This window comes from Apium graveolens, chromosome 10 (genome assembly GCF_009905375.1).
Source record: "Apium graveolens cultivar Ventura chromosome 10, ASM990537v1, whole genome shotgun sequence".
Taxonomy (NCBI): domain Eukaryota; kingdom Viridiplantae; phylum Streptophyta; class Magnoliopsida; order Apiales; family Apiaceae; genus Apium; species Apium graveolens.
Window position 1 is genome coordinate 239,211,382 of NC_133656.1, and position 24,239 is coordinate 239,235,620.

Below are 24,239 nucleotides of genomic sequence, written 5' to 3' on the forward strand. Positions count from 1 at the left end.
CGATAATCTAGCAGATATGCTTACAAAGTCACTACCTACATCAACATTTGAGAAGCTAAGAAATAATATGGGTATGCGGAGGTTAAAAAGTTTGCTACATCAAAATGTCAAAATGTGAGACATTTTATTGAGGGGGAGGTTGTACTTGTTTTCCTTCGTCAAGGTTTTTATCCCACTGGGTTTTTCCTTGTAAGGTTTTAACGAGGCAGTCAATCTTTGCAATAATTCGCATTTGACAATCAAGGGGGGGTGTTAAAATATTTGAATAAAAAAAAAGTGATTGTCAAAGCGTATCGAGGAAGTCTCTCAAATCTTACCAAGGAAGACTTGTAAAGCTTATCGAGGAAGACTTGTAAAGCTTATCGAGGAAGTTTTGTAATACTTAATGAAGAAGATTTGAATAGCTTACTTAGTAAGCCTTGTAAACCAACTACTATAAATAACTCATTTAGCTAATGAAATACAACACAACTTTCTCTGCATCTTCTATTCTCCTATACTTCCTCTACATTAAACATAACTAATATTTTCAGTCAAGGTTTATAACAATTTCCAATATATTTGACCATTTTTCAAAATGACATTCACGGTAACACTAGAAATAGAAACTCCTAAACCATATTCCCTGAGTCATTCATAGCAAATCCAAGAGCGTCTTAACTTATTATATATATATATAATAAAATATTAGTTTTATTAATTTAAGATATAGATGAAACATTTGTCTCCAACAATTCTCCTTATATTTATTCCTTATTTAATAATTTAATAATATCAATTCATTCTTTTCATTAAAGTAAGAGAGAAAGATGATTTGACTCGTTTTTTATTATAAAATATTCTCACTCATTTTTTAAATATTTTTTGCTCATTCGTTATACGTATTTTAAGGCTAATATAAGCAAAATTTTATAATTTATTTTTATGTATAAAAGCTTAACTATTACATTGTTATTTAAAAGAAAAGATATTTAAAATTATTTAGGGAACGTTACTTTACGGAGCCTAACTTAAAATGCGTGTGGATCCCCGTCTCAAATATTAAAAATTTTGGAGGGACGCATGAAGTAATGTTTAAGGGATTCTTAAAAAAAGAAGAATGTTATTTAAAAATAACCATATTAGAGTAAGTCCAACAACCTCTTAATTCAGTCATCAAATATAATGCAAAAAATTAGTTCCTAATGAATTAAGACATAAATAAGGATGTTTGTCTGCAACAATACTATTTATACTTATTCCTTATTTAATATTTTATTATTAAAAACCTATCAAATCAATTATAATTTAACATTTAAAAAAGAGAAAGAGATAGTGGTACCCTAATATAATATAAATTAGTAGTTAAAGGATCTTAAAAGACCAGACAAATACTTAAAAATAAGAACTCAGAGTAGATAACTTTTTAAGGAAGTAGTTAGAGGCTATTGGAGTACAAATTTTATTCAAAATCTTTATAATTGAAAGTTAAGAGGCCTTATCTTTTGGATTTGCTCTAAAGAATGACCAGAAAATTGTTGAAAAAATGACTAAAATAACTGATTTTTTTTTTAAAAAATAACAAAAAAAAAAGTATTAAGAAAAATGACTAATTTTAACCGATTGAATAATTCACTCTTGCGTATCCCTATTTATATAAAATATACTCAGTAATAATTAAATATTTTATATATGAGATACTGACAGTTAGATATTTTATAAATTGGATATTTTGGATATTTCATATATTGGATATTTTATATAAAATAGACATTCAAACGACAATTGAATATCCAATCGGCTACATTTTGTCAAATTTTCAAAAATTAATCATTTTTATATAAAAATTGACTAAATTTTTGACTAAATTTGTTATTCCCAGTAATTATTCTGAGCACGATTTTGATCAACTGAAACAGATATCAAAACATATTTGCACAGAAATGAAGTACTCAGAACTCAGAAGGGCTGTGAGGTTCATTTAACGCACACGCTCCCTTGCACTCGATATCTCTGTAAATCGATTAGAAGCAACAAGAAGACGAATAAGATGAGGTTTTGTTTGAGTTGCAAATCATCATCAGGTATTTATCTTACGCCCTTTCTTCATTCACATTCTCTTCACATTAACCCTAATCATCCTAAAAAACCCTATATTCCTTCTTTATCAAACCCTAATGCTCAATTACAGCAATTACTTTACGAGAAATCCAAGGTTGGTTTCGATAAGCTCGATGATGCTCTCTTTGTGTTCGATAAAATGCTCAAAATGAAACCTCTGCTTCCTGCTTTGAATTTCAGTCAGCTCTTAGCTGGCCTTGTTCGAATGAAAGAGTACTCTGTAGGTGTCTCTATGTTTAGAGATATGTGCGTTTTATGCGTTCCCGTTAACATATTTACCTATAATACTGTAATCAACTGTTGCTGTCACCTGAATAGACTTGATTACGCCTTCTCGTTGTTGGGCGGATCCATTAAGCGTGGTTTCGTCCCAGATGTTGTGACCTACAACACTCTTATCAAGGGCCTTCTATCTCAAGACAGGCCTGTTGAGGCTGAACATATGTTTAGGAAGCTTATTTTATTCAATGAGGTTCAACCCAATGTAGTAACCTATAGCATTATCATCGACGGTCTATGCAAAACTTCAAATACTTTAATGGCTGTCAAGTTGTTTAGAAATATGGGGAAGAAAGGTTGTATTCCCAATACAGTGACTTATTCCACCCTTATTGATGCTTTATGCAAAGACCGACATGTTGATCATGCATTGAGTCTTCTTTCTGCAATGAACCACAAAGGCATTTCACCGAATGTTGTCACCTATAATTCATTAATTCAAGGTCTCTGCAACTTTGGTCGATGGGAAGATGCAATTCAATTGCTGGGAGAGATGAATGCCAGGAATATCCCTCCAGATTTGCATACTTACAATATATTGATAGATGCATGTTGCAAAGAAGGAAAGGTCAAAGATGCGGAATCTGTGATGGAATTGATGATTCAAAGAGGCCAATATCCTGATGTAGTCACATACAATTCACTGATGGATGGATATTGCTTGCGTGGAGAAATTGATGAAGCCTTAGAGGTGCTCAAAACCATGAGGGGAAAGGGTATATTGCCCAATTCTTGTACCTACAATATTTTGATAAATGGTTGTTGTAAAAAGATGGAAGTGGACAGAGCAATTAGTCTCCTTAAACAAATGCCCCTTGAAGGTTTGGTACCAACAATTGAAACTTTCAGTACTATTTTGCAAGGATATTTTCAGGCAGGTAGAGTTGTTGAAGCACGAAAGTTTCTTCAGGAGAGGATGCTAAACGAAGGTTGTAAACTAGATATTGTAACATTTACGATCATATTGCATGGTCTTTGCGAGAACCATCTTGTTGGTGAAGCACTCTCTTTCTTTCACACAATGGAATGCGCTGGTGTACATCCAGATATAGTTATTTACACTATTCTGATTGACGGATTGAGCAAAGATGGACGTCTAGAAAAGGCAAGAACCCTTTTTGAAAGCCTTCCTTCGAAAGGCTTAAGACCTGATGTCAAAGCGTATACCGTCATGATCGGAGCATTTTGTCGAGAAGGGTTTCTCGATGAGGCGAATGAACTATTTGCGAAAATGAAAGATAGTATTTGCTTGCCTAATGGTGCTACCTACAACACACTTATTCGCGGCTGTTTTTGCAACATGAAGTACAGTGAGGCAATTGCACTCATAGATGAGATGCATGCTCGCGGCTTCTCAGAAGATGCATCTACCGTGTCCATGTTACTAGTCTTACTTGAATCAAAAGATCAGGATCCTGCTCTTCTTGCTTTGCGTAAGAAGTACTTGACGTAGTTACCTTGTATAATTCCAAATCAGGCTTTGATAAGCTCGATAATCGCTTCTTTTATTTCGGCTAAAATCTGCAATTGATACCTCTGTTTCCTGATTGAGTGTTCCTGTATGAATTTTGATCAATTGCTAGCAACAACTGCTATACATATAATATTTTGTTGGATGCATATTGCAATAAAAGAGAAAACTAGACATGACTATTTATCTTCATGGAGAAATTGCAAATGTTCAGCATTTTGTTGCATGAATTGTGTCAGCCGGGTAAATAAATAAAGTACACTTCTTTTGAATAAGATGTAAGATTAAGGCAACAATACGATGACATACACTCCCTGTTAGATTGTTTTTGGAAGAAGTATCATAGTGATATGTCACTGTCTTTGTTTCTCTTGATGCATTCTAATGCTTACTCCTTTTATATTCCTTAGTTTCTAATTGCATTGCTTACAATATTGTTATATGTATATGTATTCAACATTATTCTTCTAATGAAGCTTCTGTACTGATAGACAACATTCTTGTTTGTGGCTTCTTAGGAGATCCTACATAAGGTCCATGTTATCACACCTTCGATAAGTATGCATACTATTATACTTCCTAAATTGAATACATTTACAATTGTTATTTTAGATGTTTTTAATCTCTTGCTATGCAGCACACGTCGTTGCATTCAAGAGGTAATTGCAGAGTGCAGATTCTGCTCCCCGTTTCGAGGTAACAGAATATGACAATAGCCTTCATTTGTCAAACATGAACCACTCGGTTCACTGTTTGATTCGGTTCCAGATTATTAGATCATTTCTATTTTTAATTCTAAAAAATTGTCTTCTACTATATGCCTTGTAATCCGGGAGACTGGTGTATATTATGACCTCTGCTAATGGAAACTAATGTTCCAAAGTTTTGTTATTATGGTAGTTCTCATAATCTTTATCATGACATCCTCAATATCTAATAGAAATGTTTTAAGAGAAGGGAAAAATAGGCGGACGTGGAATTCAGTTGCAGAAAAAACGCAGACATAGAATGTTATTAACATAATTGGATATATGATGTAGCTACTGATTCGGTGATTCATTTACACGATGAAAGCGTAAACATGGAATTAGAAATCTTTAGAAATGTAATTTTTTTAATTAAAAATTGTTCATGTAGTGATTCTGATGATATAAGAAATAGCCGAGGAAAAGAATGTTATTAACATAATTGAATATATGATGCTCCTTATTCTAATTTGTTGCTTAAATTAATACTTTAATACACTTAGCAGTCAAAAAAAGTTGAATTGGTTTATGACCTTTTAATGCTCGACTAGATGTAATTGGTTTTAGCAGAAATCTTTATAACTATGGCTGTACTGTATGATTTTTAAGTGTATTCGAACTTGAATGTTGTCTTGGTATTGCGGTCAAAATGTGACCTTGAGGCTCTTTTAGGTTAATTGTTACTCGTGTGTAGATCTATTATTTAACGAGTATTAGTTTATGAGTAAGCAAATTGTTACATGTTTATTCAGGTATCTTTCGTTAGCTCCGGTGCTAGTTCGTTAAAGTCTCAATCAAGCATATTTGGTGCTTCTGTTCCTGGGGATTCATTATCCTTACAGTCAAGAGGGCATAAGAATTGTAAACTACTATTCACTATTATAAGTGTCTACTGTAATATATGCTGTTTTGATTTCTATCCCCTGTAATTGTTACAGAAAATCTAGTTCTCGGAGTATCCAACCAATCCAAGTTACAGCCCCTGAACAGCCACCTACCATTCAGAGTAAGAAATGTACGTTGTTACCTAATGCATGGCAAAAAATTTGAGGATTTAGAACTTCTAAGTCTGCTCAATTTTTACAGAACTGGGAGGAAGACAAGATTCGGAATCAATAGTAAGTTAAGTTATGTATTGTGTTGTGTTTTATTTTAGTTTCTCTAATTGATTTATTTCTGATTTAACAAGGCAAATTTAAAATCCCTTGTCTGACACGACATTATTTGTCAGATCGTTTGTACGAAATGTGGACGTTTTGACCAAGTACTAACTGAAAGACCACATATGAAATGTTCATGGAATTCAAATTGAAAGATTTGAGAAATGAGAAAAAAGGAGAGGGAAAGAGGTTGCCTAATATGCAAAGTCAAATTTTACTTGTTTATTAATAAATTAGGTCATCTGCCTTACCCGTTACCAAAGATTGGGAATAGACAATAGTCGTTTTGTAATTATATATAGTTATCCTGTACCAATGTCCTTGCTAATCAAATGTTTATGTTGCTGAGATACAGACTACATCAGCATTACAACAGCAATAAAATAACACCTCTGGATATATTTGTAAATACACTAGTTAGTATTTATATGTGGTCCTGATAGGAGATTCAGTTAGTTAGTTACAACATATCATTCTCTCTTTCTTGAATTGAGAACACTGTAAATATCTTTTCAGTCATAAATGATTAGCTATGGTGTTCATACCAAATCTGCAGAATCTTATGCTTAATTACATCTGATAACATGGTATCAGAGCAGTACGTTTCAGTAATTTCATTCGTTTCTTCGTTTCCGCATCAAGTAAGATCGTTACATACTGTTCTTTGATCTGTTCTTCGTGATTCGTAATCATATCTTCGTAATTGATGTTATGATTTGTTTACATTCTATACAATAGCAGTAATCAGATTGTTAATCATAACGAGTTATGTAATCATTGAAGATTCGTAGCATAATCTGTATAAAATCTGTACGGAATTGCAGATTCATAGCAAAATTCGATCTCAAATTTCGCAATTCGATCTAAAATTTCTCCGAAACATTGTTATCTCTCCAGTCTCATTTCTGAATTTCATTTCTTGATCTAAACTTTACTCTAAATCAGCAATTGTTCTCATTACTTTTTCACAAACCTTGTTAATGGCGACTCAAGTCGAAAATCAGATAGAGTTAACACAAGATCCATCTAGTGTGTATTTCTTGCATCCTTCGGATAATACTGGTATGAAACTGGTTACTACACCTTTTAATGGAACTTCTTATGGAAATTGGAAGCGTTCTATGGTTATTGGATTAACAGCGAAAAATAAGATGTGTTTTGTTGATGGAACTCTTGCTAAGCCTGCAATTACTGATACTAGCTACAAGTTCTGGTCTCGCTGTAATAGCATGATCACAGGTTGGATTATTACAGCTTTGGATCCTCAGATTGCAGCAAGTATATTGTATGTTGATACTGCGAGAGCTATTTGGCTTGATCTTGAAGAACGTTTTGGTCAAGTATCATCAGCACAATTATATGCTTTAGAGCAGGAAGTCTTTCAGATTTCACAGGATACGTTTTCCATTTCTGAATATTATACTCAGTTAAAGAGGATTTGGGATGAGATTGATAATCTCAAACCATTACCTAAATGTGAATGTGCTCATTGCAATTGTAACATGACTCAGAAGGTTCTTAAATTGCAGCAGGATCAGAGGCTAATGATTTTTCTCATGAAAATGTCTAATGAATTTGCAAATGTGAGATCACATATTCTGATGATGGAAACACTTCCTACTCTACCACAGGTTTACAGAATGTTGATTTAGGAACAGAGGCATAAGGAGATTTCTAAACTGTCAGTTCAGGAGCCTGTGGCATTTGCTAGTCAGAACAATTTTAGGCAGTTCCCCAATTCTGGTTATCAAGGTTCTCAGAAATTTAACAGAGTCTATTCTGCTGGAAAATTTACCCCTGGAACTGGTTCACCAAGTTTCCAGCAGAGAAAGAACAACTACTTTTGTGACCATTGCAAAATTCCAGGCCATAGCAAAGAAAGGTGCTTCAAATTGAATGGTTATCCACCTGGTTTTAAACCTAATCAGCAGAGGAAATTTGCAGGTTGTGCCACAGTTGATGCAACTGATGAAATTCAGTCTGTCAAGGATTCTTCTGATAGTGGAATTGGATCACAGTCTTCTTCAAATAATATCTCTGTGGAGCAGTACAATCAGTTGATACAGCTTTTGTCTCAAAATAATATTTCTGAACATGACAACAACTCTTACTCTGGTAATATTTCTGAACATGACAACAACTCTTACTCTGGAAATGCACTTTTGGCAGGTACTTCTCTTTGTTTATTATCCTCAACTCATACCAATAGTTGGATAATTGACAGCGGTGCGTCTGATCATATCTGTTCTTCTATGAATCTCTTTCACACTGTCAAACAAATTGATGAGAATAGTTTTATCACTATCCCTGATGGCACTAAGATACAAGTCACTCATGTGGGCAACATAAAACTTAATAATCTCATAGAACTTACAGATGTTCTATATGCTCCTTCTTTCAAATTCAACTTAATTTTTGTGTCTAAGCTTGTTCGGAATACTACTTACATCATTTCGTTCACTTCTGATTCTTGTATGCTTCAGGAGCATTCAATGAGTCAACCCAAACTTCTTGGTAAATTCTTCCATGGACTATACTTTGTTGATGAGGGCTTTTTTTCTCATGCTGCTGATCATTCTCTCATCACAGCTAATAAAGCTTTGCCATACATTAGTCATACTTCTGTAGTTAATATTGCTGTTACTTCTAAACTAGATGAAGCCAAGTTGCTTCATCTTAGACTTGGCCATATGCCTTATTCGAAAATCAGTACAATTGTAAAACATTTTGATACAAGTGTTTTGTCTGATTGCATTTGTGCAATTTGTCCTTCTGCAAGACAACATCGTTTGTCTTTTACTGCAAGTGAAATAAAAACAACAAAAATTTTTGAACTTCTTCACGTTGACGTTTGGGGCCCTTATCATACTGTCACTCACAATGGTTGTAGATATTTTCTAACAATCGTTGATGATTATAGCCGTGCCACTTGGGTACATCTTATGAAATCCAAACTTGATTCTGTCTCCATTTTAGATATCTTTCTTAAGCATGTTTTTACTCAGTTCAATACACGTGTTAAGATCATTCGAACAGATAATGCGTTAGAGCTTTGTCAAGGCAGAATTTTAGAGATTTATCAGTCTTATGGCATACTACATTAAACAAGTTGTCCTGACACACCCCAACAGAATGGGGTGGTCGAACGAAAACATAAGCATTTAATGGAAACAGCTCGTGCACTTTTCTTTCAGTCTAATTTGCCATCGCGATATTGGGGAGATTGTGTGCAATGTGCTGCATTTTTTATCAACAGAATGCCTGTACGGAAATTAAATAATGTTACTCCTTATGAACTCCTGTTTGATAGTGCACCAGATTATTCTCTTTTGCGATGTTTTGGGTGTCTTTGTTTCGTTTCTACTTCTAAACAATCTCGAACCAAGCTAGAACCTCGGGCTCACCCTTGTGTTTTCCTTGGCTATCCAGCTGCAACAAAAGGATACAAAGTGTTAGATTTGGTCACTAATAGGATTCTTTATGCTTAATTACATCTGATAACATATGTATATTAATCTTTTAGTAAAAAACTTTTGCACTACTGGACTTCACCAGGAACCCTGCAGAGATACCATGTGGTGAATATGGGGCAGACTTTGTTTTTGAATCTTATGGGGTTTTCACAACAGTTGACAAGGCTTCAGAACACAAAAAGGTGGGTGCAATCTCTCTTGTTCTATAGCTATCTCTCTCACGCACACAAATGTCTCTCTCATCTCTCTCAAACTTTCTCTAGCACTTCAATTTGAGTATTTAATACGTTAATCTGCAGTGTGGTTTGAAGAAAGTTGTAATTTTTTTCTCCCTCAGCTGATGCTCCTATGTTTGTTGTGGGTGTTAGAGAAAACATACAAAGTGAACATGGATATCATATGCACTACCAGTTGCCTTGCTCCTCTTGCCAAGGTTGGTTTGTACTTTGTATAAATGCTACTGTATCTTGTACTGTTAGCCTGTGAACAAACTGTAAGTAACATGACTTTAATTGCTCAGTCACACAACCAAGTGATCTTCTTCGGAAGTATGACAGGGAAAAAAGACTAATATATAATAGTTGACATGAACAAATTCATATCATGGTTATGGCAACTGTGGACTCAGTAAATGTTTGATTACAAAACAATTTGTGCAGGTGGTTCACGAAGAGTTTGGCATTCTGGCGAGGTTGATGAATAATTGACTACTGTGCAAGTGATTTTGTTGGTGGCAACTCAAGGTCCCTCCCTCCCTCACCCAAATCACATTTAATAAAAAGGGTGAAATAAGCTATACTTCATGGCCACTGGCCAGTTTGGTCTTTTTGTACCATTGTTTTCCCTTGGTAACTCTAAAGATTTTACATGCAGTGGTGTTGTTGTATCATATCATGCAAGAGTTCAGGGGATCAGTCATTTGTATCTATCTGTGTTCCTAGAATATCCTTCCATTTGAAGCAGATGAAAAATGGGTTCTGTTTGGAATTTTGTGAATAAAAGCTCTCTACACTGATATGTAGATGTAGGTCTGTTTACAAACGTAGACAATTGGTCAGTCTTTACTCTTTGGTAGTTTCTGGTAAATTAGGATTGGCATAGTTGCTAGAGTAATTCTTTTACAATATGTTTTATTATCTCGCAGGTCAAGTAAATTTGACGCTCAAGATGGGATGGGGTTGAGTGGGTCCTTTATAAAAGCTTGTATCGTGGTACGACAATGAGTGTGGCTTCAGGTACAGTTTTACTTTCAAATTGAAGCGAGTGCTTGTAACAATACCCAGCTAATCTTTCTTTCAGCAATGGAGTGTTGGACCTGATCGAACGTGGCATTGGTAGCAGCCGGGAAGCAGCCGGTGCTTCAATTTTTGCTCTATCATAACTACTAACTAGTTTGTCTAACATAGAAATCAAAAATACAGTGGTCATTTTTTGCTGTTGAGTTGACCTTTGTTATCCTTTATAAGATCTGACCCAAGAGGTAACTTTTAGTTGAACTGTATCAGTATCAATGTTATATTAATGGTATGATTGTGTTAACTGTAGCCTTCAGATGTTTTTCATAATAATAACCATGTTGGAATATTTGCATGGTCCAATCAGTTTATTTTTTTTGGGTTTATTGTCATTCATGATTGTACTAATTCTATACTCCCTGTTCATTTCTATACACTTTCCTTTTTGGATGTCCCATTCAATTCTATACGTTTCAAAACTTACCAAAAATAGTAAAAGTTTTATAATATAAAAATTTACACTCATTAACATCCACTATTTTTTTCCACTACACTAACTTTATATGTTAAATATTAATTTATCCTATCACTTTACCCATTTTTCTTACCTTTTCTTACAACATACCACTTTTTCTTAACCTTCGTGTCCAAAAACTTTTTTTAACCTCCGTGCCAAAACGAAACGTATACTTCTTAACGGGATGGAGGGAGTAGTAATTAAATGTTTCCAACAGTGCGCTCTAATTTAACGGATCATTTAGACTTGTCAATTGTCATCTATGCCTTCCAAATGTTTTAGTATGGAGGGGCAGGTTGGTGACTGGCACAGGTGTAGTAAATTATGTAGAAACAGTAAAAGAGAACTTGTGTTGAAATGGTAGTTGTAATTAGAGCCTGCCAAACGGGCGGTTTGGCTCGACACGAGCGTAGTTCGGCTCGCCTAATATTCGCATTACTCGTCTCGTCACGGTCCGATTCGTTATTCGGCACTATTCGGATATGCACACGAGCTCTGTATTTTGAGAAACCGGAACCGGCCCGTAACCACTCGCCAGAGCTGTAGACGAATAAACAACAGAAAAAATGAATAAAAAACGAATTAACCAGCCCGTTATTCGCGAGGCCCGCCAGCTCGCGGTTATTCGCGAGTCATCTATTGACTTGTCCTCTTTGTGAACCAGAATATTAGCAATAGTTAGCTTCTGACTTTCTGACTTTGTGAATTAAGAATTCAAAACTTCATTACTTTATGTCACACTATTTGCTTCTAACTAAAAATCAATCAGATAATGAATTTGTTATAGTTTATATTTTATTTAAATTATAAATACGGTTTGTTCCGTTTTGTTAGAGAAGAGTTCTATATAATTAATTTTAACATTTTTTTAATTAATAAAATTTATAGAGGTACCGTCCTCTTTTTCCTTATTTTAATACATATTATATTTTAATACATATTAGTTTTCCAAAATCGAAAAAATATTTTAACAGAAAAAATTAAGATCAGAAAAAAAAAGAAAAGTAAAAACAAAACATACATTATATACAATTTGCGTACATGTGTATAAAAAAGGAAAAAAATAAAAAAAACAAAGTAATAAATATAAGGAGAAAAACGTGTAAACAATAAACAAGTAAAACAAGTAGTGTGATTTATGAACTATGTGAAGTGCAAGTGCTAAACAACATGATGGAACCGATTTATTCGTTAGTTATTCGCCTAACCGCCTAAACCGTGTAACTCGGATAAACCGCGTGCCGTTCACGGTTGATTGCTTTTCAGGACCGGCTCGGCACGGCCCGGACCGTAAATTTATACGGGCTGTTCACGAATTCTATTCAACATTAACCGGCCTGTTAATTATTCGGCCCGACACGCACGGCCCGCTCGTGTGGCCAGCTCTAGCTGTAATGCACGTACGTATCAACATTTCACTTAATAAGCGATGAATAAGCTCAATTCACCCTGCTTGTCACCAAGAAAGGGCCGGTGCAGTGGTTACGCTCTTATATTCTCTTGCAGGAGGTTATGAGTTTAACTCCCGGTGTAATTAATTAGCAAAAGAAAAAAAAAGTTAACCCTGCTTTTAAACACCATAAATTGACCTAAAGCGTTTTCACAATCATGCCATCAAGAAAACAATGATAACTAGTTCAACGGAAAGTTGTTGGACAAATTGTATCAAGCTCCAGCCTTTTGTTAATAATCTTACAAAGGATAACAACAAAGTTCAACTCCACAGCAAAAATGACCTATATTTCTGATTTCTATGTTTGACAAACTAGTTATTAATTGAGCGAAAATTGTAGCATCGGCTGCTTCCCATCAAATTTAGTACGTAGCTGCTACTAATGCCATGTGTTCGATCAGGTCCAGCACTCGGTTGCTGAAAGAAAGATTCGCAAGATATTGGCACAGGCACTCACATCGAAGAGAGATAACAGAGTAAACGGATTTGAAAGTTAGATGTAGGATATTAACTGTACCTGTAGCCCCACTCATTGTCGTACCACGATACAAGCTTCATGAACGATGCACTCAACCCCATTCCAGCTTGTGCATCAAATATACTTGACCTGGGAGATGGCAAAGATAACATATATTGAAGGAATTACCCTAGCAGATATGACTAGTTGTCCAAATTTATTAGAAGATTGACCAACTGTCTAGGTTCAAGACCAAAGCTACATTTCAAAATATAGAGCTTTTAAATTGCATAAATCCGACCAGAACCCATCTCTAGTTTTTAAATTGCTTCATAAGCTTCAATTTTAGGACTATAGATATACACAAATGACCGAACCCCTGAACTCTTGCATGACTTGGTACAACATTATTGCATGCAACATCTTTAAAATTACCAAGGGAAAAACAATGGTAAGGAAGACCATGCTGGCCATTAAGTATAGCCTATTTTTGCCCATTCACATAATCTCATAACAGAATATCGGGTAATAATTTAGTCGGCGCCTCCATTTCCACGATAATTTTTAAATCATTATGTAAATGTGTGTGTGTGTGTGTGTGAGTGAGAGAGAGAGAGAGAGAGAGAGACCTTGAGTCGCCAACAAAATCACTTGAGACAACATCGTCATCAGTGTACCCAAGAATCCCATGAAGTGGTCCCTCAGATGCGTACCTTCAAGCCAAATTACAATTGTAAATATAAAAAAGAGTGCCACAAATACAATGAGCATACATGAAGGATGTAACAGGAAAAGCAGAAAAAAGAAGACAGTACTTTATGGCAGCTTTTACATCTTCGTATGAAGCACTCTTCTCAAGTCAACAAGTCAAATCAACAACAGAAACATTGGGTGTTGGAACGCGGAAAGCCATTCCAGTGAGTTTGCCATTGAGTTCTGGCAGCACTTTTCCAACAGCCTACAAATCCGATATTAAGCAGAATCATGCACAAGGTCTTGACAGTATCAATATGAATATAACTCCAGCTCATACCTTTGCAGCACCAGTAGAACTAGGGATAATATTTTGCCCAGCACCACGTCCCCCGCGCCAATCTTTCATGGAAGGGCCATCAACTGTCTTTTGCGTAGCTGAAAATTCAATATGAAAATTTAAAATTACGAAAATGCAAACAGAAGTGCAAAATGCATTTTTTTTTGTGTGAGAAATACCTGTTGTTGCATGGACAGTAGTCATCAACCCCTCCAGAATGCCAAACTCCTCGTGAACCACCTGCACAAATTTTTTTGTTATAAACATATAAAAACTCCGTTCATTGTCAATTATTTTATTCTAGTTTTTTTCTCTATTATATTTTCGAAGAAGATCACTTGGTATTGAGGCTGTGAGCAATTAAAGTCATGTTATAGTTTGGATAAGCACATTTCACAACCTAATAGTACAAGAAACAAGTAGTGTTTATACGAACCAACCTTGGCAAGAGGAGCAAGACAATTGGTAGTGCAGCTCGCGTTAGATACGATATCCATGTTTGGATTGTATGTTTTCTCATTAACACCGACAACAAACATAGGAGCATCAGCTGAGGGAGCAGAAATTACAACTTTCTTCGCACCACCCTGCAGATAAATGTTGCAAATACGCACATTAAAGTTCTAAACACAGTTCAAAAGAGAGGGAAAGAGATGAAAGAAAGACATTAAGAGCGATAGATAGAGAGAAATGGTACCCACCTTTTTGTGTTCTGAAGCCTTTTCAATCGTTGTGAAAACCCCAGAAGATTCAACAACAAAGTCTGCCCCATATTCACCCCACGGGATCTCTGCAGGGTTCCTGGTAAAGTTCAGTAGCACATTTCAGTTTTATAATAAAATAAATTAAATACATAAACTTTTGACAAGCAGGAACATTGGTACAGGACAACTATTTATAATTGCGAAATGAAAAGCTGTACTACCTGTTGCTAGTAACTTTAATCTTCTTTCCATTTATTTCTAAAGTGGTTGCATCCAATACTTTAATGGATCCAGTGTATACACCATGAGTAGAATCATATTTAAACATGTATGCCTGTATTGTGAATAATAAAATCCATATGAGCTCTTTAGAATAAGCTAATTGCAATCATCTTCATAAGTTTGACAATAACAGAAAAGTTAGCATTTAAAATTTAGGGGTCGTTTGGTTCGCTAGGTGGTATCGGGTTGAAATCAGGAATCGGGTTAAGATGATATGAGTTTGGAACTTGATACATAAACTTTTGATAAAATAAATCAAGAATCAAAAGACACTTTATTATTTTTTGTTAATTTTATTTTAATATTAAAAACCAAAATTAAACAGGGATCACTTAATTTAATCATAATTATTAATAGAGTTTTTTTGAAAAATAGCTTAGGCTAAAAACATTTTTACAAAAATACTATAATTTTTTTAAAAATTTGCAAAAATACTATTTTTTTGCAAAAATACTATTTTCCAATATTTTTTTGTGAAAATGCGATTTTATGCACCTCCATTTAACCTCATCTAACCTCAAATGCAACAAAAAAACTCGATTCAACTAGTTACATGTGTGCCTGATTTTCGTTGATTCCATATTTTTGCAAAAAAAAATCAGAAGATGATAAAATCGCAAAAAAACAAGGAAAAAATAATATTTTTGGTAATTTCTCTTATTAAAATATGAGATTATATATTTTACCTAATATCTAAGAAAATAAAATATACATTCACAATTTTTATTCATCAATATTGAAATTTGAGCTAAAAAAAGTATTACACTTTAGTTCATACCCACCTCTTAGCATGGGTTTCTAAACCCTATACCTCATGGGTTTGAGGAATGAGTTTTAAAATAAATAAATTCCAACCAAACACGTATGAGTTTTATCCATTCCAACCTCATACCTCATACCCAATATTGTTGAACCAAATAACCCCTTAATTGGTCTATATTTATATTCAGAATGATAAGAGCTAGATTACTGAGTACTGACCAATGCCATAATTGCCATTGTGGGTGAAAGTATAGGAAAACCTCATAACAAAAAAAAGGAAAAAGAAAAATAAAAAATAAAAAACAAAATATATGAATATGTCCAAAAAACCTTTCCAGCGTTATCGTGCAGAAAAAATAACATTAATAATTCATAACAGCTACAGGTCATTACCATGTACTTGGCGTCCACAAATGGATCATTAACAGCTACAACATCAATATCATCTCTAAAAGTCGCTACTCTTAACACCAGCCTCCCAATTCTTCCAAAACCTGCAACATGACCATGTTATTACTTGAAATATAGTTGTATACTGTGATATCTTTTCAAAGTGTAACATGTGTTACTTTGGACTTGGGTACAGAGTTTAAAATGAAGGACACGACCGTTTGGTGTTTCCTTATAAAAATCGGTAACAAGGACTCGGGCCTATCTCTAAAAAACGGGCAAGGGAGATGACGTGATTTATTAATAAACATTTTGTATATTAATCAGCTGAAATTAAACAGAATTTATCAATAAAACTTTGTATATTAATCTCATTTCTTCTCTCAATTTTTTTACTTTGCTTCCTATATCCATCTCAGATGTGGTCTTTCAGTTGGTCCATGGTCAAAGTGTCTGCATTTTAGTCAAATGATCCAACACGGAAGGTAGTGTCTGACAAGAGATCCAAAAAGATTCTTGTTAAATCAGAAATAACAAATTGAAGAAACTAACATAAAACACAACACACCAAACAACTTTACATACCATTGATTCTGATTCTTGTCTTCCCGCCAGTTTTCGACCCTAAGAAAGAAAACAAAGTAATATTAGAATTTTAAATCCTCAATTTTCCAGCCATGCTTAGGTTTCAAACTATCTATCTTACTCTGAATGGTAGGTGGCAGTTCAGTAGCCGTAGCTTGAATTGGCTGGACACTCCGAGAACTAGATTTTCTGTAACAATTACAGGGTATAGAATAAACAGCATCAATTACAGTAAATGATCTTATAGCTATCACAGTAAATAGCAGTTTAGGATTGTTACAAATCTCTTAACTGTAAGATCAATGAATCCCCGGGAACAGAAGCACCAAATAGGCTTGACCGAGACTTTGACGAATCATGACAGAAGCTAACCGAAGACACCTGAACAAATTAATAACAACCTGCTTACTCATATATCGAACATTTCATTTAATATATCTACTGAAAGGTAACAATTAACCAAACAAACCTAAATTCCAAATTCTGACAACACAACATTCAAGTTCAAATCCGTTAAATCCTCATAAAAAGTACACTCGTTACAAGATTTGAACTTAAATCAGTCAATCCTCAGCATTACAAGATTCTTAAATCAGTCAATCCTCAGCATTACAAGGTCTTAAACCACTTCAATATTTTCGACTGCTAAAACTATTTAAAAATTGTTTAAACATCAAATTAGAACTATTCACAGCATCTATAAAATTATGTTGATAACAACTATTTCTTAGATATTTCTCGGGTTAGGTATCAATTTATAACTAGCAAAATATCAAATTTACCACCGATTAATTCGGAGTCTCAAATTGGCCACTTGAAATTGTCGTGGTAAATTTGAAATTTTGCTAATTATACAGTTGTCAACCCAATATTTCTTTTATTATCAAAATCACTGCAGCAAAAATGAAAATAAAATTTTAATTTATTTACATTTCATTTCGTAACATAACATAACAAATGCAACTGTACAAAATTTACAAAAAATAATATTGAATAAATAAAATCGAATTTTAAAAAACTGCAAAAAATAATGAAATAAAAAAAGGATAAAATGAGGGTAGGTGGGAGAGTGAATGGACCTTGGAGGGGTAGAGATTAGCCCTGGTGGCGCCGGGGAGGATGGCCGTGGATCGTAGAATTGAATTGGTGGCCATTGTTAGAGAGAGAGATAGAAGAGAGAGGGAGAGAGATATAGAGAGAGAGAGAGGAGGGAGAGAGAGAGAGAATGAGAGAGGGAGAGAGGAGAGGGAGAGAGGAGAGAGACTAAATGAGGATTCAGGAGAGAGAGATGAGAGAGAGAGAGGGTTTTAAAAAGGGGAGAAGAGTGGCTTTTGAGGGTTTATATAAGGGCGCGGCTACGGCTGCGGAGGATTTTAAGAGCCAGCTAACTCTTGCCTCTTTCGTAAACTACAGTTTTATAGAAGCGCTACACTTGCACGTGAAACATTGACCAAAACTATATTAATTTTTGAGTGGGTGGAAAATCAAAATTGGGTTTATATGTTTTCTACTTCAATCGGTTGGTGCATGTCACAGCGGCACGGGCATGCCATGACGTCATTTAGCTAGACATGCCTTTTCATGATTCGGCATGCTTTTTTACTAATTTTTTTATTTTTTAATAATTATTTTAATATTAGAAATATCCATAAATAACAAATATAATTTTAAAATATTACATCTATACTATACTATAATAACCGGAATGAAGTATAATTTGGTATGCCTTTTTTTGGTTGGTTTGGTTATCCCCATTTATGACCGTCAGATCTTTTTTATTAAGTGATAAGAATCGTTCGATTCAATACTAAAAGAATATACACAACTCAAACTCCCATGTTCGAACCCCGCCAACGACAAATATTTATATTATTATTTATACAATACTAAACTCCCAAGTTCGAACCCAACGAACAACAAACATTATATTATTATTTATACACTACCCAAGATTCAGGTTCGAATCCTGCCAACAACAAATATTTATATTATTATTTATAAATATACTATAAGGTAATGATCCATTTTTTTTATTATAATTTTAAATAATATAAAAATATTAATGAGACCCGTGCATCGCACGGGTTGTAAAGTTAGTATATTTTAATATTTAAAAAGTTACTAATTTAAATGAGTATTATGATGGTATTTGGTTGTTACTGTCAACTAACTTTAATTTTATATTCAAATTCACTGTATATTTGTATACTAATTATTTATTAAATTTTATTATATTTAATTGATAAATGACATGCCATTTGGGCATGTCTTTTTGCAAAAAGAGTCTTGTGACAAGTACCCTATTCTACTTACATAATTGGAAATTCAAAAATATTTTTTATTTCATAATTTATAATAAAAAGTATGGATAAATAAAATTTAAAATTAACAATTTGACCAAGTAATTTTGTATTTTCCCGAGAAAAGAAAGAAGTTAACTAGAATTTCAATAAGATGTCAATTACGGAATCTCACTATTATTTTTTTTTGGCGTAAAAATAGAAATTTCACTAAATTTTTAACTTATTGACCAATACATGAGTTGGGTCATCGATCAATATATGAGAAAAATTCATGTGAATATATCAGATATCGAACTAAAATGTCTCGGTAGATGATGAGTTAACCGATACATGAGACATCGACTAATAATGAGAAAATTCGTGATATAAAACTAAAATATCTCTTTAAATCATGAGTTATCTTATTCGGGAATCGTTTTATAAATTATAACATATTATCATTATTATTCTTATTGCTAATTAAATTTAACGTAATAATACAAATAATTCTCAAGAAATGTTTCTATTATTTTTTAAACAAAAAATTGATTTTGGGAAGGGGAAGCTGCTATATGTAGCCTCTTTGCTAGACACGCGACAAAATAAAAACTACATTTTTGTCTTGGGCCAGAGCATTTTATAATTTGTGGGCCTTGTGATTTTAATTATGGGCCTTATCTGTGGCTGAATCTACTGAAATGTTAATGGTTGATTAATGGACGGAAAGTTATGGCCCATTTATTTTGTTCATTATGGAGTGTTTCCCCATTACAGCCCCAAAAATTAGTACTTTAAAATAATGCTATGTTTGGTATTATCGTTAAAAAGTTGCGCTTTAAGAAAAAATGTTGATTTAAAAAATGTTGGTGAAATAATAAGATTATTTTTTGATAATATTTTTGATATGCATTTGTTTTGATGTAAAAAATTATAATAATATTTTGGATGAGATGTGATGATCAAATAAGCCAATTGCTTCCCGCAAAAATCGAAAAACAGTTTTTTTTTCAAAAATAAGGGGTGACATACTTTCTCTAACAACAGTTTTTTGATCAAAAAAATTGCAACTATTTTTTCTTTGAAAAAAACTGTTATAATTGTCTGCAACACCAATACCAAACAAAACCTAATACATTTTTTTTATACTTTAAAAATTAAATCGACTTTGTTATATTTCATTGACATCAAAGTATAATTTACACGGGAAATAATAACTATCCAAATAATTTTTCAATTTTTTAAAATAATATGAAATCGATCACATCTTATTATTTTTTATATGTAATACCACGGCATTTGCATCATTTGTGAAAAGTTTGAAAAGTACACGCTCATTGTATCATAAGTCATATCACATCATACACATCAACAATTTGCAAAAATAGGCACAAACAAAGGACAAGACCAATAAATGAATTCAAATAACTAGAATAGGCAAGTTTTACATTTTTTTCAATTTTAAGAAAAATAAGAGAAATTAAATGACAGTTTCATTTCTTCTGTTTATATGACAGCTTTCGTCAAATCATTGTTCTATTAATCTCTATATTCCCAATCATTAACAGTATAGCCAATATTATAATTCTGTTTGAACAACATGGCACGTATTGATGAACCCCTAGAGGAGATGTATGCGAATTTGGTCATCGAGGATGAGGAGATGGACGAAATAGTGATTGCAATAATACGATAACTGAACAAAAAACAACGTTTATGTTGATGGGAAAATTTTTGACGGAGGAAAACTATAAACTTTCAAGCTATGACGAATCTAATGGAGTCATTATGGCGGCCACGAGAAGGAATGGAAGTCTACAGTACGGGGGATTTGAAGTATTTGTTTGTATTTTACCACAAGATGGATGTGCAAAATGTAATGGAAGGTGGCCCATGGTCGTTTGAGCAGGCGATGCTTGTGCTTCATCAAGTGGAGATGGGGGATGATCCAGCTACAGTTAAGGTTACAGAATATGGAAATGTGGGTGCAATATAGGATTTACCTAGGGGTTATGTTTCAGAAAGTATTTTGAAAAGTGTTGGTGCATCTTTGGGAACGTATATTAAATCAGGGCCAGGAAAGTTTGATGGAGGGTGGACACCATATGTACGTATTCGAGTTGCACTGAATGTTGATAAACCATTAAAGAGAAGTACGAAGATAAAGAGAGAAGGAAATAGTTGGAGTTGGATTAATTTTAAGTATGAAAATTGGGTACGTTTTGTTTCGTATGTGGCATTATTGGCCCTTCTGATAGAGATTGTATTGTGGTTTACGTGAATCTTGAGAAAGTGGTAGAGAAATGTATGGAGTATGGCAACGTGCATCTTCAAAAAGAGGACAACGTAATCCTGGATCGAATGGCTTCGAAATAGTGGTTGTAAGGAAGGAGGATTGAGGTGCAAAGCAATAGCAAGGTTACTCATCGGGAAATCATGGTGGCAACCCGGGTGATGCGAGATTCATGGAGGTAGATGGTAAGATTTGCGAGATTGGTGGAGATGCTGGTGGAATTCTGGTTAGGCAGCGGGATTTGAGGGAACAGAAAACAGGAAGAGTTTGAATTTGAATGACAAATAAACAAATGAGGATATGAGAGAGGAGTATAACGAGTTTCCTTCCGATAATGTAGTGATGGATATGAAAAGAAAGTGGGTTGACAATACGGAGAGTGAGGCCTAAAGATGAGCTGTATAATATGCAGATAAGTGGAAATGAACAGAATGTTGGGCCAAAAAACTTGATACCCGCCAAAGATTATGAGTATCCTTTCGTGGAACTGTCGTGGGCTGGCCAACCCACGGATAGTCAGACTTCTGTTGGATATGATCAACAGTATAGGCCCAGTCTCAATTTCTTGAGTGAGACTCTAGTTAAACATGATACGGTGCAAAAGGTACTAACCAATCAGGATTTGGGATGGAGGTTATGCATTGATGTTCAAGTTCATTCAGGAGGGACTTGCTTTGTTATGGAGGACGATTTATGTAGCAGTTCATATTACAAATAGTTGTAGGAATTTTATAGATTTTGAAGTAAGTAATGAGCAGCTAGGGAGATGGCGATATACTAGATACTATGGTTTTCCAGAGAGGGCGAGAAGAATGGAGGCTTGGAATATGCTTAGGGAATTATCTATAGCTTCAGAATTACCGTGGTGTATCCTGGGCGACTTTAATGATATTGTTTCGTTGGAAGAAAAGAGGGGAGGAAAACAGCAACCAAGAAGGTTAATGGAAGGCTTTTGGGATGCGATAATGGATTCTGGGTTGCATGATTTGGGTTTTACTGGAGATATATTTACTTGGGAGAGATCTAGAGGGACGGATAAATGGGTTCAGGAGATATTGGATCGTGGGATGGCAACACAACAATGGGGGAATATGTTCTCGTTAGCAGATGTTACAGTCTTAGAGGTAACAACTTCTGACCACCTACCGTTAATGTTGCAGTTGCATAGAAAATATTTGAAAAAAGACGACGCAAATTTAAATTTGAAAATATATGGATTGGAGAGAGAGAATGTAGAAATATAGTGTATGAGTGCTGGAGGCAGGATGGTGAACGAGATTTGATGGAGAAAATTATGAGTTACTCGTTGAAACTGGAGGAATGGGGCGGGGGCTTGATTCGTGAGATGAAGGTTCAGATAGGCAAGTATAGAAAAGAAATACAGCGTTACGATCTAGGAAAGATACATTTGGAATCCAAAAGTATGATGCAGCACGGTGGCAGTTCATGAGATTGTTAGAGAAGCAAGAAATTTTTTGGCGTCAAAGAGCCAAACATTTTGGTTAAGGGAAGGTGATATAAATGGTAGTTTTTTCCATAAGTATGCAACCACTCGAAAAGAGCATAACAAAATCAAGAAACTGAAGGATAAACATGGGGAGTGGAAAGAATAGAACGCTGAAATTCAAGAGGTTATTACTGAGTATTTTACAGAGTTATTCAGTAGTGTTAAAGATAGCATGAGATTATCTCCAAGGATTAAATTCCCGGTAATCTCAGATATACAAAAGGAGATACTGGTTAGACCTGTCGCAGATGAAGAGGTTAAAGCGGCTGGTTTTGCTATGCATTCAGATAAATCACCTGGTACTGATGTCTTAAATCCGGGTTTTTATTAGACTTATTGGGAGATAGTAGGCCAGGATGTTATTAAGTTCTGCAGGGAATTTTTTCAGAATGGAGAGCTACAGAGTGGTTTAAACCGTACAATGGTGTGTCTAATTCCTAAGGTAAAACATCCAAAAAAGGTGGCTGATCTGAGACCAATCTCATTGTGTAATGTGCTGATGAGAATCCTCTTTAAAGTAATGGCGAATAGGTTAACACCAACTCTAAATGTAATTATTTCTGAGAAGCAGAGTGCATTTATTGAGGGACGACTCTTAACTCATAATGTGTTGATAGCTTACGAGGTGAACCACTACATCCGGAGGAAAACATAAGGTAAATTGGGTGTTGCTGGGTTGAATGTGGACATTTTTAAAGCGTATGATAGATCGGAATGGTCTTTTATTGAAGAGATGCTTCAGCGTTTTGAATTTCCTACATTGTGGGTTGACAGAGTAATGAATTGTGTGAAATCGGTCTCGTATAGTTTTCTAAGGGATGGTGATGTGTTTGGTGAAATAATTCCCCAAAGAGGAGTACGGCAGGGAGATCCGATATCGCCATTTATGTATATCATTTGTGCAGAAGGGTTGAGTGGTATGATTAGGGTACATGAGGAATGTGGTTTATTGCACGGACGTAAGATTGCGAACAAAGCACCAAGTATCTCTCATCTTCTATTTGCATATGATTGTTACTTTTTTCTAAAAGCCAAAAAATCGGAAGCTATAACCTTAAAAAGTGCACTGCAGAGGTATGAAGTTCTATCAGGTCAAATTATCAATTATGAGAAATCAGAGGTGGTGTTCAGTCCAAATACAAATGAAGAGGATAGGATGGAGGTTTGTGAAAGTTTAGGGGTAAGACAAGTTCAAAAACCTGGAAAGTACCTCGGAATGCCTATGAATGTGGGGAGTAGTAAAACAGAGGTGTTTGGTTTTCTTGTAAATCGAGTGCAACAAAGGTTAAAAGGATGGTATGAAATGATGTATCTCGAGCTGGGAAGATAACTTTATTGTCTTCAGCAGCTCAAACAATACCAAGTTTTTGGATGAATCTGTTCTTGATCCCAGTAGTAACTATATGTGAAGAGGTTGGAATGGAGAATGGAAATGAATGCCTCTAGGGGGGGAGTGGAGGTGGTAGTAAGGGCAAATCCAAGAAGTGGCCATACTTTTTGGCCTAAATTTGGA

At 34.6% G+C, this 24,239-nt stretch overlaps 2 protein-coding genes across 43 annotated transcripts; one reads left to right on the forward strand and one right to left on the reverse strand.

Moving 5' to 3' along the window:
* Window positions 1-1,875: 1,875 nt before the first annotated feature.
* Window positions 1,876-10,821, forward strand: LOC141689828 (uncharacterized). Of its 42 annotated transcripts, none has more exons than XM_074494271.1 (11): window positions 1,876-3,812; window positions 4,488-4,546; window positions 5,349-5,457; window positions 5,535-5,611; window positions 5,683-5,714; window positions 5,828-9,411; window positions 9,567-9,662; window positions 9,889-9,972; window positions 10,103-10,282; window positions 10,374-10,440; window positions 10,529-10,821. In XM_074494271.1, the coding sequence occupies exons 1-2, from the start codon at window positions 2,030-2,032 to the stop codon at window positions 4,511-4,513; spliced, it is 1,809 nt and encodes a 602-aa protein (XP_074350372.1). In that variant the 5' UTR covers window positions 1,876-2,029; the 3' UTR covers window positions 4,514-4,546; window positions 5,349-5,457; window positions 5,535-5,611; window positions 5,683-5,714; window positions 5,828-9,411; window positions 9,567-9,662; window positions 9,889-9,972; window positions 10,103-10,282; window positions 10,374-10,440; window positions 10,529-10,821. The 42 variants fall into 42 exon arrangements, 38 of the variants coding, with proteins under 38 accessions (XP_074350372.1, XP_074350368.1, XP_074350377.1 ...); XM_074494267.1 differs by having other exon boundaries at window positions 5,535-5,602; XM_074494276.1 differs by having other exon boundaries at window positions 5,535-5,602; window positions 6,313-9,411.
* Window positions 10,822-12,595: 1,774 nt separating this feature from the next.
* Window positions 12,596-17,866, reverse strand: LOC141689846 (glyceraldehyde-3-phosphate dehydrogenase GAPCP2, chloroplastic-like). Its single transcript, XM_074494333.1, has 14 exons — window positions 17,727-17,866; window positions 16,940-17,028; window positions 16,769-16,836; window positions 16,648-16,686; window positions 16,066-16,166; window positions 14,850-14,962; window positions 14,626-14,725; window positions 14,365-14,511; window positions 14,104-14,164; window positions 13,925-14,022; window positions 13,707-13,849; window positions 13,521-13,604; window positions 12,952-13,041; window positions 12,596-12,851 (listed from the first exon to the last, which is right to left on the reverse strand). The coding sequence occupies exons 1-11, from the start codon at window positions 17,799-17,801 to the stop codon at window positions 13,751-13,753; spliced, it is 990 nt and encodes a 329-aa protein (XP_074350434.1). The 5' UTR covers window positions 17,802-17,866; the 3' UTR covers window positions 12,596-12,851; window positions 12,952-13,041; window positions 13,521-13,604; window positions 13,707-13,750.
* Window positions 17,867-24,239: the final 6,373 nt, after the last annotated feature.